Raw genomic sequence first — 15,277 nt, forward strand, 5'->3', positions numbered from 1 at the left:
GCGTATAAACACCCAAAGAAGAGGACTTAAAGAGCAAGAAACCGTCCAAATAATCCAAGCACTCCTTATAAGCCGGATCACATACGGCACCCCTTATCTACTCCTCAAGAAAGCTGAAATTGAAAAACTCAACCTCATCATCAGAAAAGCAATCAAGAGTGCACTAGGACTCCCCAGTACGACCTCAACCACGACACTCCTCAAACTTGGCCTCCATAACACCTGGGAAGAAATGAGCGAAGCGCACAGAGCCAGCCAGCTGGAACGCCTTAAGCTGACTCAAAGAGGCAGAGAAGTATTTCGCAAGCTCGCATACAGCGAAAACTTCATAGCAGACTCAGACGCGAAAGCCCGATTGCCGCCACTTCTAAGTGACTCTATCTTAGTCGCTCCAATACCTCGCAACATGCATGCAACATACCACAAAGATAGAAGACAAGCAAGAGTTAGAGCGCTTAACAAGAAATACTCAAAGAACCCCAACACGAGATATACAGATGCGGCAAAATACCCAGGTAGAAGAGCATACGCAATTACCGTGACCAACAACCAAGGAAAGAAGCTAATCGCTGCCACCATACCGGCCAGAAATCCAGAAACGGCGGAGGCAGTGGCCATCGTCCTTGGCATCGCCACATGCAAAGACACAGCAATCATCTTGAGCGACTCGCAAACGGCATGTAGAAACTAACGAAAAGGCCGAATTTCTGCCGCAGCAGTGAAGACTCTAAAGGAAATAACAAGATGCCAAGAACTACCCGACACCTACGTCGCATGGACCCCAGGCCACGAACACCTGGCAGGAAACGAAGGAGCACATGCTGTCGCCCGGGAGCATACCAGCCGGTATTTCCTGCCGCACGGTCTCCGGAAAGCGACGAGGGTGGAGGACATTCCCATCAACTACTCCGTAATATTACAACATTACCACTGGAAAGAAGACAATATCCTCTACCTCATCCAAAATTAAGCAAGGAAGAAGCCACCGCCCTCCGCAGACTACAAACAAATACGTATGTACATGGAATTATCATGCACCGAATGCACCCCACCAAATTCTCATACCTATGCCGGTATTGTGACGTACCAGACACGCTCCCACACATGGTGCTGGTGTGTCCACACGGCGAGAAAAACAGTCAAGATGTTGCCTCAGAACCGCTACAAGCGATCGAAGAAACGTGGGAGGCAATGTTAAAGGCACAGAGCCTGGAAGATCAGCGAAATCTGGTGGACCGGGCCCGGGCTGCAGCATTAGCCAACGGCTTTCTGGACTAAGAGAGCCGCCCACCTAGGGCGAAGAAAGGACACTTTCTCGCTGTTCCTTACAATAAAACTTCATTCGTCCTCCTCCACGGCTTGGGCGCAGAGCGGTCAAATTTACGACTGAGATAGTGGCTACCATCATCCTAGAGGTGGAGCTATATGACTGCGCATGTTAGATTATCGCAAAGAGTGCAATGAGCCTAAGGGCGTTCGAGAATTGAGAATACATTTCTTCAAATGATACTTGAGACAGCTCCGTAATGCTAAATGTTCTCTATTGCACTTGTACGTTGCCAGAAAACACTGGGAGCTGAGGGATCAGAACAGATTTGTGCAGAAAAAGAAGCCAATGTCAGCATGACCAGAAGCTGACCAATGCATGAAGTGTTCAGTGACGTGCATACTAGAAACTTCACTTACGCTAGTTAGAATTAATAGTTGAATATCGGACTTAATTATGGGCTTCACTACCAATAGGCACTTCTCAGTTTTGATTTATTGTAATCAAAGGGGCAGTTTCCACCGAATGCGATGCATTGAAAGCGACATTAAGGTTTAGCATTATGATGGTGTCTCAGAATTCTGACCTGATGAGTTACGCTGCGAGCAGCATTGCAGGCGTCGCACATCGACGGTGCACGAGAAAGAACCTTAAGAAAACCGTCTGCGTCTCTCAGGGTCCAAATAAAGGAAGACACTGTTTTAACTTGTCGTTCTCCGTCCGTTCCACTGAGACGAATCTAGGCACCCTAGTATGGTGTGCACACTGCTGCTCCACAGGGACGTTAATGTGCGCGTACAGCTCCCGTGCAAGCATCTGAAACCAGAACACTGCAGTGTCTCAGGTGCAGCCCTTTGAGTGTAGCATCGCGGTGTCTGCCGCTTTTGGATCCAAACGCAGCGCGCCTCACTGGACGCCTTCAAACCCTCTACGCGCGGGCAAACTACGATGACGTTCGCTGACGCGCCCACGGCTGCTATGCGATCTTCGCTCTATAGTGTGTTCAGTTATATCGCAGTAAATAATTACACATATTTTGCTGCTTCCAGATCAAGGTCGTTGCCGATGTTCCTTACGTGGGACAAAATCTCCAAGACCATGTCGTTTTCCTCGGGTTTGTTGTAACGACGACAGACGACCTCATTGGTCTGAAGAACATAATGCAGAGTATCGCGCAATACAAGCACAATCAAACTGGTAAGTAGACGTAATGCGGTGCGCTGAAATGACATAAGATGAGTAAATTTTTAATGTTCGTCACAGGACTTCTTACCATACCCGGCTTTGAAGCGTTACTATTTGCCCATAGTGGTGTCGGCGAAGTGGTTAACGACTACCCTGACCTGGAGCTGGAGATCACTGCCGTGTTTCCCACCGAAGAAATTCAACGGTCACCTTACGTTTCTGAAAAGGTAAAAGCACATTTCAGTTTACATATTTCGGAAACAAATTTGGTTTTCTTTGCTGCAATTTTTGTACTGAAATTGCATATCTCTGTGAAATTTGCGTTAGTTTTAGTAGATGTTGTATGACGAGGTAGCAAGCTGGTAAGACCGTCGCTGCCTATGCTAGGTTTACGATTTCGTTCGGAAAATGTAGCGATTTTTTTTTACTGCTAAAACGACAGTAATGTGTAATACTCTGAAACACCTAGGTCACGGCATGCAGAAGTCACGCTAAATAAGAACGGTAAAAATGTTGTTGGATGCAGTTACAGTTTTTATTCCTTATATAGTTTAAATCTTCAGCCAGCAGTCGCAGCCTTACTGTTTTAATCAATAAGGTATTCATGACTTGTTTAGCTGACGTAGGACACAATTTTCTTAGCAGTAAGTTCCAAACATGCGTTACAGAGAGGTGACTTATTACCAGCGGGTGTAAGAAGCGTAATGATATAATTTTTATTTTTTGTGCGCTTCGTAATATTCTGGCTTTGTGAATGTGGGGCTGATAAACCCAAGAATACTTTAAGTGATACTGCAAATTCTTTCACCGATTCAGCTCCTTCTTGAAGTTTTATTCTTATCAGGAAGCGAGTTTAATCTTGAATTGCACAACACACTCAATTGCTGCCATATTTGGCACTCATTCGAAGCTTTGCTCATGCTATGCAGCTAGCTCATAAGTCCCGCACCCAAAATCTTGATCCCCGTTTCGGAGAACAGCTGGCGGTGGTCATCTGGCTCTTCAGCTTTGTGATTTTTACGGTTACTTTTTAAGAAATCACTCACTGATGGAGTGACAAAGTTCTAATAAACTATACCTTCAGACCTCACCATAGAATGCGTATTTAGGGCCAGCCGTAAGTGGTACGTACGTGGCCATTAGAAAACATTTGGCGCTAATCTGAACCTCGGAATTGTGAGCATGGAATTGCAAACATGCCGGCGGAAGGTCAAAAAGAATTAAACAAAAAGTTGCAGGTTCGTTCTAAGCGCTAACATCGATTGCGATATCAAATAATGAAATAGCTATGCGCAGTAAGAATAGTCGATTTATCAGCTCGACAAGCTCGTGTACAAGATCGCTTACTAAGTTACCAATGACGGTGTCACATGCGCACTGATAAACATGGATACATCTCACCCGATCACTGCAGGCACTTGCAAAACGCTGGCTTCACGAATAGCGGCATCAGCGGCGAGGGAATTCCCCTTCGTGCTGCCTCCCACTTGAGCGCGAACTAGGCGCGTGAGAACATACCGCACTCGAAGCCTTCAGCAATCTCGACTCGATTAGCCTGCCAACCCCCGCAGATTACCTCGAAGGCCACCTCGCCACCTCGTTAATCCGCGCCATGTGCAGTCACGGCCGGAGTGCAAGAAAAAAAATGCCCCCCCCCCCTATTGCGCGCACATATCCCCGCTTCCCTCCGCCCCTTGCGGGCGCGAAAAGTCGGCACGCACCCTTCCCGCATTTCTCCTTAGCACGCGCGGGAAGCCGGCGCCGCAGCAAGCCACCATCCCTTTCGGTTCATCGTCGCACGCTTTTCAACTGTAACTGCTACAGTTTGCGGCATCAGGCCTCTTTCTTATCGCACTTGGATTTTATGCGGTGACGTCGACGACGACGACGGTAATTCTCCTTGAGTGTCCATGTCAATGATATGGCAATAAAACGACGCCAATAGAGTGTGGCGCTATCGAGCACCTTTGTATACTTAATGTGGACATTGATTATAGCAATAAGATTCAAACCGTGAGGCAAGGCTGTTCTTTCTCAATTGCTTTTTTTCTTTTACATTTCTCCCAGATATACAACGACTACTACAAGCCAATGATTGGTAAGAATGGCTTTATGGGCGCGCTAGCCATGGTGCAGCCTGAGGCTCGAGGCGCCGTTTATCTCAGAACAAGCGACCCGGCCACTCCGCCAGCAATTAATCCGAATTTGTTCGGTACAAACACAGACCTCAACCGATTAGTGAATGGTGAGCATTCCTAAAGCTTACAAATATATTTTGCGTTTGAACAAGATCCTTCAGTTTGTTGAGTGTGGTAGTTATGTTTAGAGTAAGTTATATATATATATATATATATATATATATATATATATATATATATATATATATATATATATGTATGTATGTATGTGTGTGTGTGTGTGTGTGTGTGTGTGCGTGTGTGTGTGTGTGTGTGTGTGTGTGTGTGTGTGTGTGTGTGTGTGCTCATATAAAGCCTCATATACAAGGGCACATTGCAAGCCCTGTCAGTGATAGGAAGATGTCAGTCTATTATTCCGTTGCTAATATAGCCTCCAGCAAGCCTACACTTTACCATAAATTAGCTATGCACCATGAGTGAATACTTGCGCGTTTCCATGGATAGAACACAAAGCCGAGCGACGCGCTCTTTAAAAATTAAGCTCAAAATCTTGGTGAGAACGTTCAGAGCGGAATGGAAAAATGGAGGAAGGGAGTCAGAGGATTAAAAGCTCACACATGCATCCACAATACACTCTCTGATGCACGCAAACCCGCAATTGTTACAAGTACGACGGGAAACCACAGCATTTAATTGTTCAAACTAGTTCCCGTTAACCTGCCACGATTCGGGCCACGTTGACGGCTGTACGAAAACATATCGCTGTTTTTGCCATCAGCTACTGTGCGGCCGACACACACTGGTCCCTATGCTGTTGTTACTTGCCAAAGAGGGCACTACGAACTGAAGTTTGAAAACAATGTAGCCGCAGTGCATGGTGCTTGGGACACGTGCGCGACATTAGCGAATTTGCATGTGCGACCAAAAGGGCTAAAATACATTCTACGCATATTTTCAGAGTGTCCAGGGAGAAATAAATTATGCTCCACAATTAAACTTGATGCCCTTTCACAGATATTCAGAGGTGATGTGAACGTTAATAAGGGTCTCTGGAATAAACTAGAAAAACCAATTTTAACCCACTTTACAGGCCTGTACTGTAGGAAGTGTTCAGAAGGTTCGTCCGGTGTTAAGAGAACTAAGCGTTCCAGTGAGTGTAAGTTTTGTATATAACGGGGGTGGTGCGCTGGTGAACTTGAAAGTGTGTGGCTTAATTGGGGCTGCTATGATAGCCTATGCGTAAAGTGCACTGGTTATTTATAGTGCTGGATAAAGTTATTAGAGCATTGGTTTTCACACTCTTGGTATGCGTACATTAGGCGTACAAAAGTTTTTTGTTAGGGAAGGACGAAAAGATGGACGCGATATTATCTTTGGTGGACGGGAACTATACGCTACGCGTGAAGTACAAACTACGTTATATCATGCCCTAGAAAAATCGCTAATGCAGGCGCTTGAAAATGGTAGCGTCGATTAAAGTGGGAATACGGCATGTTCTCAGAAGTTTGCTTGTTTATTTCACAAATAACTCAACTCCAACTGTGTAATTCGTCTGTGGTGCGCATGATGATTCATTGCGTGAGGAGGTTCCGGCAATGTTGCAAATAGCAGTGAGCCTAAGTGAAATCTGCAGAAATATGTTGATAAATTATAACGTAAAATTCTTTAAAACTTGATGAGCACAGACAGCATTTGTGTTTGGTGGAGAGAATTCGAAAGATTAAAATTCAGGAACGTTAATACGGGTCGGAGCTATACTTGGCTAGTTCGCATCAGGATGAGAAAAGAATAAAGAAAAGGTGTAAGAAAACAGCGAAGAAGAAAAATAAATAGACCGACATGCACAGGGCCGATAATCCCGACTTTAGAGGCTGTTTCGTAATACAGTAAATTAAAGAATATGTATTCGCAGCAGTTTAGTAGCTTTAGCATTAATAACTGTATAAGCGAATAGTGTCTATGTTGTTGCCTCCTGAATGGAAGGTCGTCCAGCTAGCTTAGGCTACAGCGCAGAGTGGAGTCCTGCTTTTTCGTCCCCATATAGAAAAGGAGGCTTCCATATGTGTCTTCAAAACCACACAGGTTTCATTTCAATTGATTAATAATTTATTTAATGCAATTAGGTACAAACAATTTCCCCTTTTCTGTTCTTGATGTCTTTGTTTGTTAGCTTCTGCTGATTTGACTAATCAAAATTGGGCCCCTCTGTTTCCTTCTTTCTTGTTTCTCAAGGTGTAGTAATATATTTAGTACTTTCGATGGTATTGAAACAGGAACGAGCATTTTGCGATTCCATATTTTGATAAAGGTTGCCGTTTTTATAAAACTTGCCGGCTTGACAGGTCCCGCAAGAGCGTATGTTGTATAAAATGAACGCCTAAGTGTGACATTTTCGAAGAAATACCGTAGGCGTGGCTTAACAAAAAATCTTACTTCGATGACATACATCTATTTTTTCTACATTTGTATTAGCGCTATAAAGAGCAGCCACAATGCTTTTGTGGACCTGCCTGAAACACTGCTGGCGTTGATATACTCAATTAGCTGCTTTGCGGTTACAGGTACCATGAAGCTCAAGAGTATCTTCGAAACAGCTGCCATGAAGAAAATCGGAGCACAGCTGTGGCAGCAGAAGTTCCCACGTTGCAACCAGTTTGAAGTCTGGACCGAGGACTACGTACGATGCTTCATTCAAGAGGCAGCTTTCCCTGGCCAACATGTCTGCTGCACTTGCGCCATGGGCAACAATGATCAAGCTGTTGTTGATGAAAGACTGAGGTGAGGTCCACTTGGTATCACGATTTCTATTTCCGTTTGCAAATTCCTCAACCCTTGAGTCACAGTGCCATTTTGCGATTGAAGCAAACTGACTTGTTATACCTTAAAATTTTCATAGAACGTTATTGAAACACAGGTTCCTAAGTCGGTCGTCTATACTTTGATGGTAAGATAGTGTTCCTTTGCACCATTCTGCCGCCTCTCCCAGCCTGAGCAGCTGTTATTCATGAAGGGAGCACTTTATTTGCAGAACTTGCATAGTTGAATTTTGTCCTTTTCTTCTGCTCGAAAGAAACAGCGTCACTTAAAATGAACTGTAATTTCAAGTGGTCATACAGTCATTTTTTCTCATTATTTGGGCCACTTGAGTAAGCAGTGCGTTTTGTCAGCACGCGTTGGCAAGGCGTCTTCTTCGAGGCTGTCAAGCGCTCTCGTTATTTTCCTGTTTCTCCTCGCGATGCGTTCTAAAGGAAACTAAAGCGAAAGCAGTCGTCATTGTGTTTATACCAGCGCTCTAATAAACGCGAAACATGGGAGATCTTGTGCAAACTTCAACACAATTCTGGCTTTATTTTAAGAAAAAATATTTGACTTGCCATTGCGTCCACTGTCATACTTAGCTCGCATGCACATGAGAAAAAATTAATGGCGATTGGGAGACTTTATTTGCCAACTTCCTCAAGCATTACACGTCCCATTAGGGCTCCTTATGACTAAACCAGTGAGCTCAGCCAATGAACAATCAATCTTAGAGGAAATCAGGGCCAAACGGTGTAGCATTTGTCACGATAGGATTGCGGCATTTGTACTAGCACTCGCGTTCCAGTAAGTCGGATGTGTTATCTTACCTTCTTTGTCTCTAATAGGTGAAATTATGAAAAAGCGTGGGTGTACGTCGTGGGGCATTCTTTAGCTAGCTGTTTTTATCACTTTAAAGTCTACTTATAACCAAGTTGCTACAGATGCGACAGCAGCGCTTATTTAGAAGGCATGCAGATGACAATGCAGATTATAGATGTCCTTTTTCTTTGTTTGGATCGCACATGAGTTATTGCCCCTTGGTGTTGGGAACTACCACATTAACATACATGAAGAAATTAATGACTATGCAAAAGAGCATGTTAAGAGTTCTTTCAATTTACATTGTTTAGCTCCATCTGTACCGCTAAACGTAGTTTCAACTGTTCAGAAAGTAACTTTCCTTTATCCCATGCGTGTTCATTGCTTGTATGCATATTATGCAGAGAATTGCTTTTTTTGTTATTGGAAACTGCGAATTCAAAGGGGAACACAGTCCACTGCAGTACACGACACCGCAAATTCTGGATGTGCCACAGCCGCGCAAATTTAGGAATGGAAGCATTCAAATATTCTCTTCATTAAACTCTAAATAACCATAGAGTGATTTGCCTCTTAAAAACTTTTGTTATGACAAGCTCAACAAATACGTGATTTCATTCAGCAGTTCCAATAGTTAGTCAGGCTAGGTTTAGTTTTAGCTTTCAGTCTGTTATTATTCTAGAACACGAAAGTGCTTCTCGTAATATAATCGTCAAATCGATTATCTATCTGCATGCCACTGCTTCATGTACTTTCGGGAGATGGGAGCTTTGTCCAGTAGCGATACATTGTACACTAGCATGTTTACCCTCTCCTCAGTCATGTGATTCGGCATATGTCTTGAACACATAAGACTGAAGGCTCAAGATATTATGTAGTTCACAGCATACATGATGAGCGCGTGGTTTACAAGAAACCAAAGAACTCCAGAAAAACTACCGCGGATAAAACTATTTAAATCTACATACCGCGAGGTGAGTGCCCTAAACAGTCTAAACACGAGCACACGCACTCACGCGTTTGAACATGCATGCAAACGCGGGTCCACACAAATATTACCGATCCTTTCAATAACATGCGGTGGACGCTTTGAATGCGTCATTTATTTATTTATTTACTTATTTATTTATTTATTTGATTCGCAATAGTGCAGGTCATGACAGGCCCAAGCAGGAGTGAAAAATGAATACAAAATTAGTATAAATCGAGATTACAAATGAATATCACCATTCGAAGTCAAAAATGATTATATCACTATACATATAATACGTACTTGATAACAAGCAAAGTATAAAACTAAAACAACTATTTTCGCAGTGCGGTTAGAAAATAAGCTTCCTCAAAAATGGATTTAGGAAGAGCGTTCCAGTCAGCAATTGTCTGTGCAAAGAAACTGTGTTTAAATACGTTAGTTTTAGCAAGTACCGGTTTCAGTGCATGGTCATGATTGTGTCGAGTCTTTCTCGTGTCTAAGGCTTTTACACATGAAGGTATAGACATGTCAAATCTGCCTTTCAATATGTTATGCATGGACACTATCCCAGCATATTTTCGATGCAACCTGAATGCTGTAATTCCGCGTTCTCGCATAAGTTTAGTAGGGGTGTCACAAATGTTATATTTACGAAAAATTTATCTGATAGCCTTCTATGTAACATCTCAAGTCTATTGATATCCTGCTTAGTTCTGGGGTCCTAAATTTCGGAAGTACATTCTATATTAGACCTTATATAAGTATTGTGCGCTAATAACTTTAGCTTTTCTGGAGCTTTGTTCAGTTTCCTTCTTAGGAAACACATCTTCTTAAATGCTGATGCACATATATCCGGAACATGACCTCAACAGGATAAGTGAGAAGTAAGTGTAAGGCCTAAATAGTTAAAGCTAGTATCCTGTGCTACTCCTAGGTTGCAAAAAGTATAGGAATAAGAACTGGGCTCTATTTTCGTGTTACTAATGATGAGACCGCTTTTTGCACGTTAGTTTTCATATTGCAAGTTCGACACTACTGCTCGATGTTCAACAGTTGGTCCTGTAAAACAGGGTTTCAGAGTCAGCATGCGCATACGTACGTAGCGAAGCACGAATCCATTCCATCCGTAAGAAGCGTCTACTTTCTCATTACAGTGCAGCTACGGATGCGCGAAGGCAAGATTTCTGCTTCTTTCTTCTTTTTTTTGCCCCGCACGGTCAACTACGCCGCTGCCACGGATGCGCGAAGGCAAGCGCCATCTGGTGGGGCAGCTAGAAAAGCGTCGGCGCGCGCATTGTTCGTGCTCCGCAATGATTGAGGGATCTATGCTGCAAAGGTACAGCCGGGCCACCGCTCCCACGGTCGCGAAACCCGGCGAGGTTCACAAAGAAAAGTTAAATTCAATTAAATTATAGGGAGCTATCATAAAAGCCCTTGCCCATGTACCTAGCGTGACATTTGTTGATGCAGCCCAATACTCCCATGGTACACGATTTGTGGCCGTCGCCACACGCGATGGAGTCCTACACCACGCCTGCAGCGTCACTACCCCCATTGCCGAGACGGCTGAAGAAGTGGCTATCGCCCTTGTCACTTTAGATCCCACCTGTCATACCATAGTGCGTGACTCTCGCTCAGCTGTCACTAACTTCAGCAAAGGCCGTATTTCTCCCCAAGCTCTTCGCATCCTCTGCCAGGCACCACACTCTAAAGACAGCATAATCTCCCTAACATGGATCCCGGCCCATGCGGACCCTGTCCACCCACACCTCCCCAATCACAACGAGGTCAGCCACTCCATTGCGCGAGGCCTAGTCAACCGCGCCGGAGTCACTGGAGATGAGTTGGACACCAGTGACAATCTGACAACTTATAACGATCTCGTTAAGGCGTTTTACCTCCGTCGCCGAACCTTCCCCCCGCCTCACCCAAAGTTCAGCCGGGCGCAGGCTACCACCCTGCGTCTACTACACACAAACACGTACCCTTCACCCGCCCACCTCCACCTTATATTTCCAGACGTCTACACTACCCCCAACTGCCGGTGCTGTGGAATTCACCCGGCTACGCTTCCGCATATGCTACGGGAGTGCCCAGCACAGTACACACAGGCTTACACCGCGACTCTCTCGTCGAGGTTGCATGAGGCTCTGCGGAGCTCCGCCCTCGACGACCAAACCTGGGCGACCCAGCACGCTCGTGAGGCGGCGGCGAGGCAAGTCCTCGACGTCCCTTCGTGGGAGGCTTAGGCCCGGCCATCATAAAGTGCTGGTTCCACAATAAAATTTTATTCCTCGTCCTCCTTACGTGCCTAAACTACTTTCTGATTATGAGGCACGCCGTAGTAGAGGACTCCGGAAATTTCGACCACCTGGGGTTCTTTAACGTGCACATAAATGTAAGCACACGGGTTTTTTCGCATTTCGCCCCAATTGAAATGCGGCCGCCGTGGCCGGGATTCGATCCCGCGACCTCGTGCACAGCAGCCCAACACCATAGTCACTGAGCAACCACAGAGGGTCAAAGAAAAGTTAAAAGTTGGACTATTTGATTTCTGAACGAAACTGAGCTAATGCAGAAGCGCAGCAACTGATTAGTCATATACGCCGAGAAAGTAGTAGCATATGCATTTGTAAGTATATGGCATAGAAATACCGATTAGAAGTGGCAGAAGAGCACAATTGCGCGCATTTTGACAGGATACACGCAGTGGACATCGACAAAGCGCTGCGCGTCTCAAATAGCAGAGACCATTAAGTTACGAGTGCTCCAGCAACTCGGTTGCGTGAGGCCAAGTGCCATTGGTGGAGAAAATCCAAGTGCGTAAATGGTCAAAAGAGCTCAAGAAAACTATTTGCTTGATAAGGAGAGAAAAAGCAAAGAAAATGGATCCTTTCTTTAATGTCGCGTACGGGCATAGCGGCATCAAGACGAGAAGGCCAAATGAAAATGTACCGGCTCCGCTGTCACCTTCAACCATTATGTGTTCGCAAGGTCGGTACGACAGGTGCAGGCATAGTCTACTCCTTTTACGCACTTCTGGGTCAACAAGGGCTCGGCAAACTTCTTGATTCTTCGCAGATGTGGAAGCGTTCCCGGATTGTTCCTCCGGGCTCTAAAAGTCGTGACATTTACTTGTTTTACGACTTTTCTTACGGGGAGCGGTGCCTCCTTTGTTCTGCTTTTCGCCATGTACTTGCGTATTTGCTTTTGTGCACGTTGCACTGAGAACTGGCGGAGTCATTGCTAAAGAAGTTTGCAATGTGCATGGACTGATAGTACGATTCAATAATATGTACGACGGTCGTCTCCTCCTGGAGAAATCTACTCGTTCTTTACCTCGTTCGAGCTTGTTCTGAGATATTATTGGCAGTACAAGGACACACAAAAATGCACTCGTGTCGTCTCGTGCCGCACGTGTAGTGCCTCCCGTTTTATCATGATTGTTTTCCTTCGTTCTGTTTTTTCGGGAACATCTTTTCCTCGGAATCTAGGTCTCACATCGAGAATACAAGTTAGCGAAAAACAGAGTATTTAGCAGACCCCGTCTCACGTTGACGACAGACTTCAAAGGGATTAGTAGTAAAGCAATACAGCGACAAACCGCATTGCTCAAGATACCCTTATTTATAGTCTGTTGTGGGGGAAATAGATTAAGGATGTTAATCGCATGATTATATGCATGCGCCACAGCACCACTACAGACCCCAGCATGCCCACATTCAGAAGCCACAAAGAAAGCTTCGCCAAACGTGACCTACCAACAATAGCCAGTTTTGTTCCGCTGGCACTGGAGACACAGGATAATGGAGGTAGAACATACGTTTTCAGTGAGAAAGATTAGGCGCACATGGACACGCCTGCCAGAAAGTGAAAGAAGTATCGTAAGAATGCTTCTCTCGCTTAAAGCGAGTTTACTAAATACCTAAATTAATGATAATTGCATATTGCGCTTTCAGTCATGGCACTGATCTTATTGGCAGCACAAACCGTGCACAACAATATCGCGCATACCAAGGCATGTGGACGGCCTCTCTATAGTTTCACAGTCGAGATAATGCCGACGATATTTCGGTGTGCTTACAATTGTCAAGTGCGCTCCTCTGGCGCCACTAGACAGACGTGGGAACATCGACACATGCCAATACTGGAGAACACCGATATCCACAGCACGACATGTTTGCAAAGCATTGATGACACACATTCCGTGTGTGCTTGCATGATGACAAAAATCTTGAGTAAGTTCATCCTACTGATATCTCATTTCGGAAAATTTTTTAGACTTCTTAGAATATCGGTAAAAAAGGGAGGGTCGCGTAGAAGCTGACGGACCGCTCCAAATCTACTCTGCTTATTTTTTTAAAATAGTGCCATGCTTCATGTTTCTGTTATCTAAAGCGTGTTTTCGTTGTGTATTATTTTATTTGCCAATTATTAGTAGATAAAAGTCAACGAAGTGTAATTAAGCGCTGTTCTTTCGTGTGACCAACAGGGTGAAAGGAGTGTCTGGATTGCGAGTTGCTGATGCATCAGTGATGCCAAGTATTGTCGCTGGAAACACCAACGCAGCTGTAATGATGATTGCCGCTAAGGCGTCTGATATGATCCTGCAGGACGCGGAGAGTACAGTGAAAGGGCGCAAGCAATAAGTATGACAATTTTCCTTTAGTGATCATAAAATGTTAATGACATCGGGGCTCAATAAAACGCTTCACCACATATTTATTGTTCTGTCTTGTGTATAGACAATTTCCCAAACTGCAGTAGTTTACAGCATTAAACAAACTAGTAAATACTGAAGCAAGGTATTCTCATTGGGTCTAAATGACTTGTTTTGCCAAATGTTCAAAAAACACGAAAGTGTTTTTTCAAAAAACACGAAAGGTGCATACGCCGGTGAGGGCCCAATGAAGTTCACCGGAGGATGACCGGTCAAGAGTAACGAAGTATAGGGCAAATGAAGCATAGGTCTCTTAACTGCTTACACAGAAAAATATGTATGAAGATTAGTAGTCAAAACAATAAGGACGGTTCAATTCGCTCATGACACCTGCCTTTATTTGGATAATGTAAAACAAGAAAAAGCTGTCTTCACTACCTTTTCGATAATGTTTGGTACGCTAATTAGCTAATTACACAGGCTAATTACATAAACTAAACACAGTGAAAACACTGTCTTAGTCATCTTAATTGGTTGTTTTTGTGTCAACGTTCCCAGTATGTCGCCTTTGTTTGAGCTGGAAGTCTGTTCTGGGTTTTAAAAGGGTTTAGTACTGGGTCTGTGACTGTTTTTAATGCGACCGCACTACTTGGTTCATTGTGTGATCCCGTCGTCATCAGAAAGCCATGGCAGAAAAGTGTCACATAAATTACGCCCCCCCCCCAATCTTCAGCTAAAAAAAATTAACGCAGGAAGTCCTGCGGCAGTTTAAGTATGCGTAAGCATTGTGCCACTCACTCAACTCTACGCTGCCTGATGTCACTGCCAACGTTAGGAAACTTGTTCCGGCAAGTATAAACAACAGCGATTCGGCGACACGAACTACTGCGGACGGTCGGCGCCAGAGTAATTGATTACTCAAGAATACTGCAGGTGGTAGCGCCAGGTGCGCTGATAACGCTCCAATGATTACAATCCGTTGTCGTTCTTTATTTCCTTAGCTATCCGCGTCAAGCCATTCTAAACTGTAATCAATCCCACACCAGCAGCGGCTGCGTATGTCTTAGCCGCGCCAGCCCTGTTTTGAAATCGATCTGCTATAGGGACAGAGGGAGCTGAATGGTGATGCCTTCGTGTGCGCTGTCCTCTCGCCGTTCTCCTTCTAGAAGATGGGCAGACGGACAGGGTTCCTCGTTGGGTAAGCATACGGGTTGGGTAAGCTTACGCATTTAAACAGTGGGAATTGTTAGGATTTGATCCTCTGCCCCACAGCCACGGGTACCGCTCCGCAGCAGAAAGCGTTGACCAATACGTGGTCGTTACATGGCACCATTTGGGCTGCTTAGCACGAGGTCGCGGGATCGAATCCCGGCCACGGCGGCCGCATTTCGATGGGGGCGAAATGCGAAAACACCCGTGTGCTTAGATTTAGGTGC

At 44.7% G+C, this 15,277-nt stretch overlaps 1 protein-coding gene across 1 annotated transcript in view; it reads left to right on the forward strand.

The window, feature by feature from the left end:
- The window catches only part of LOC142591315 (4-pyridoxate dehydrogenase-like), a 67,180-nt gene extending 53,297 nt beyond the window's left edge, over positions 1 to 13,883 (forward strand). Inside the window, exons 10-14 of the mRNA XM_075703642.1 lie at positions 2,317 to 2,464; positions 2,531 to 2,679; positions 4,520 to 4,697; positions 7,152 to 7,368; positions 13,674 to 13,883. Coding sequence (XP_075559757.1) covers positions 2,317 to 2,464; positions 2,531 to 2,679; positions 4,520 to 4,697; positions 7,152 to 7,368; positions 13,674 to 13,830 — 849 coding nt within the window. The 3' untranslated portion in view covers positions 13,831 to 13,883. The remainder of the gene's footprint in view (positions 1 to 2,316; positions 2,465 to 2,530; positions 2,680 to 4,519; positions 4,698 to 7,151; positions 7,369 to 13,673) is intronic.
- Positions 13,884 to 15,277: the final 1,394 nt, after the last annotated feature.

This window comes from Dermacentor variabilis, chromosome 8 (assembly GCF_050947875.1).
Source record: "Dermacentor variabilis isolate Ectoservices chromosome 8, ASM5094787v1, whole genome shotgun sequence".
Taxonomy (NCBI): Eukaryota; Metazoa; Arthropoda; class Arachnida; order Ixodida; family Ixodidae; genus Dermacentor; species Dermacentor variabilis.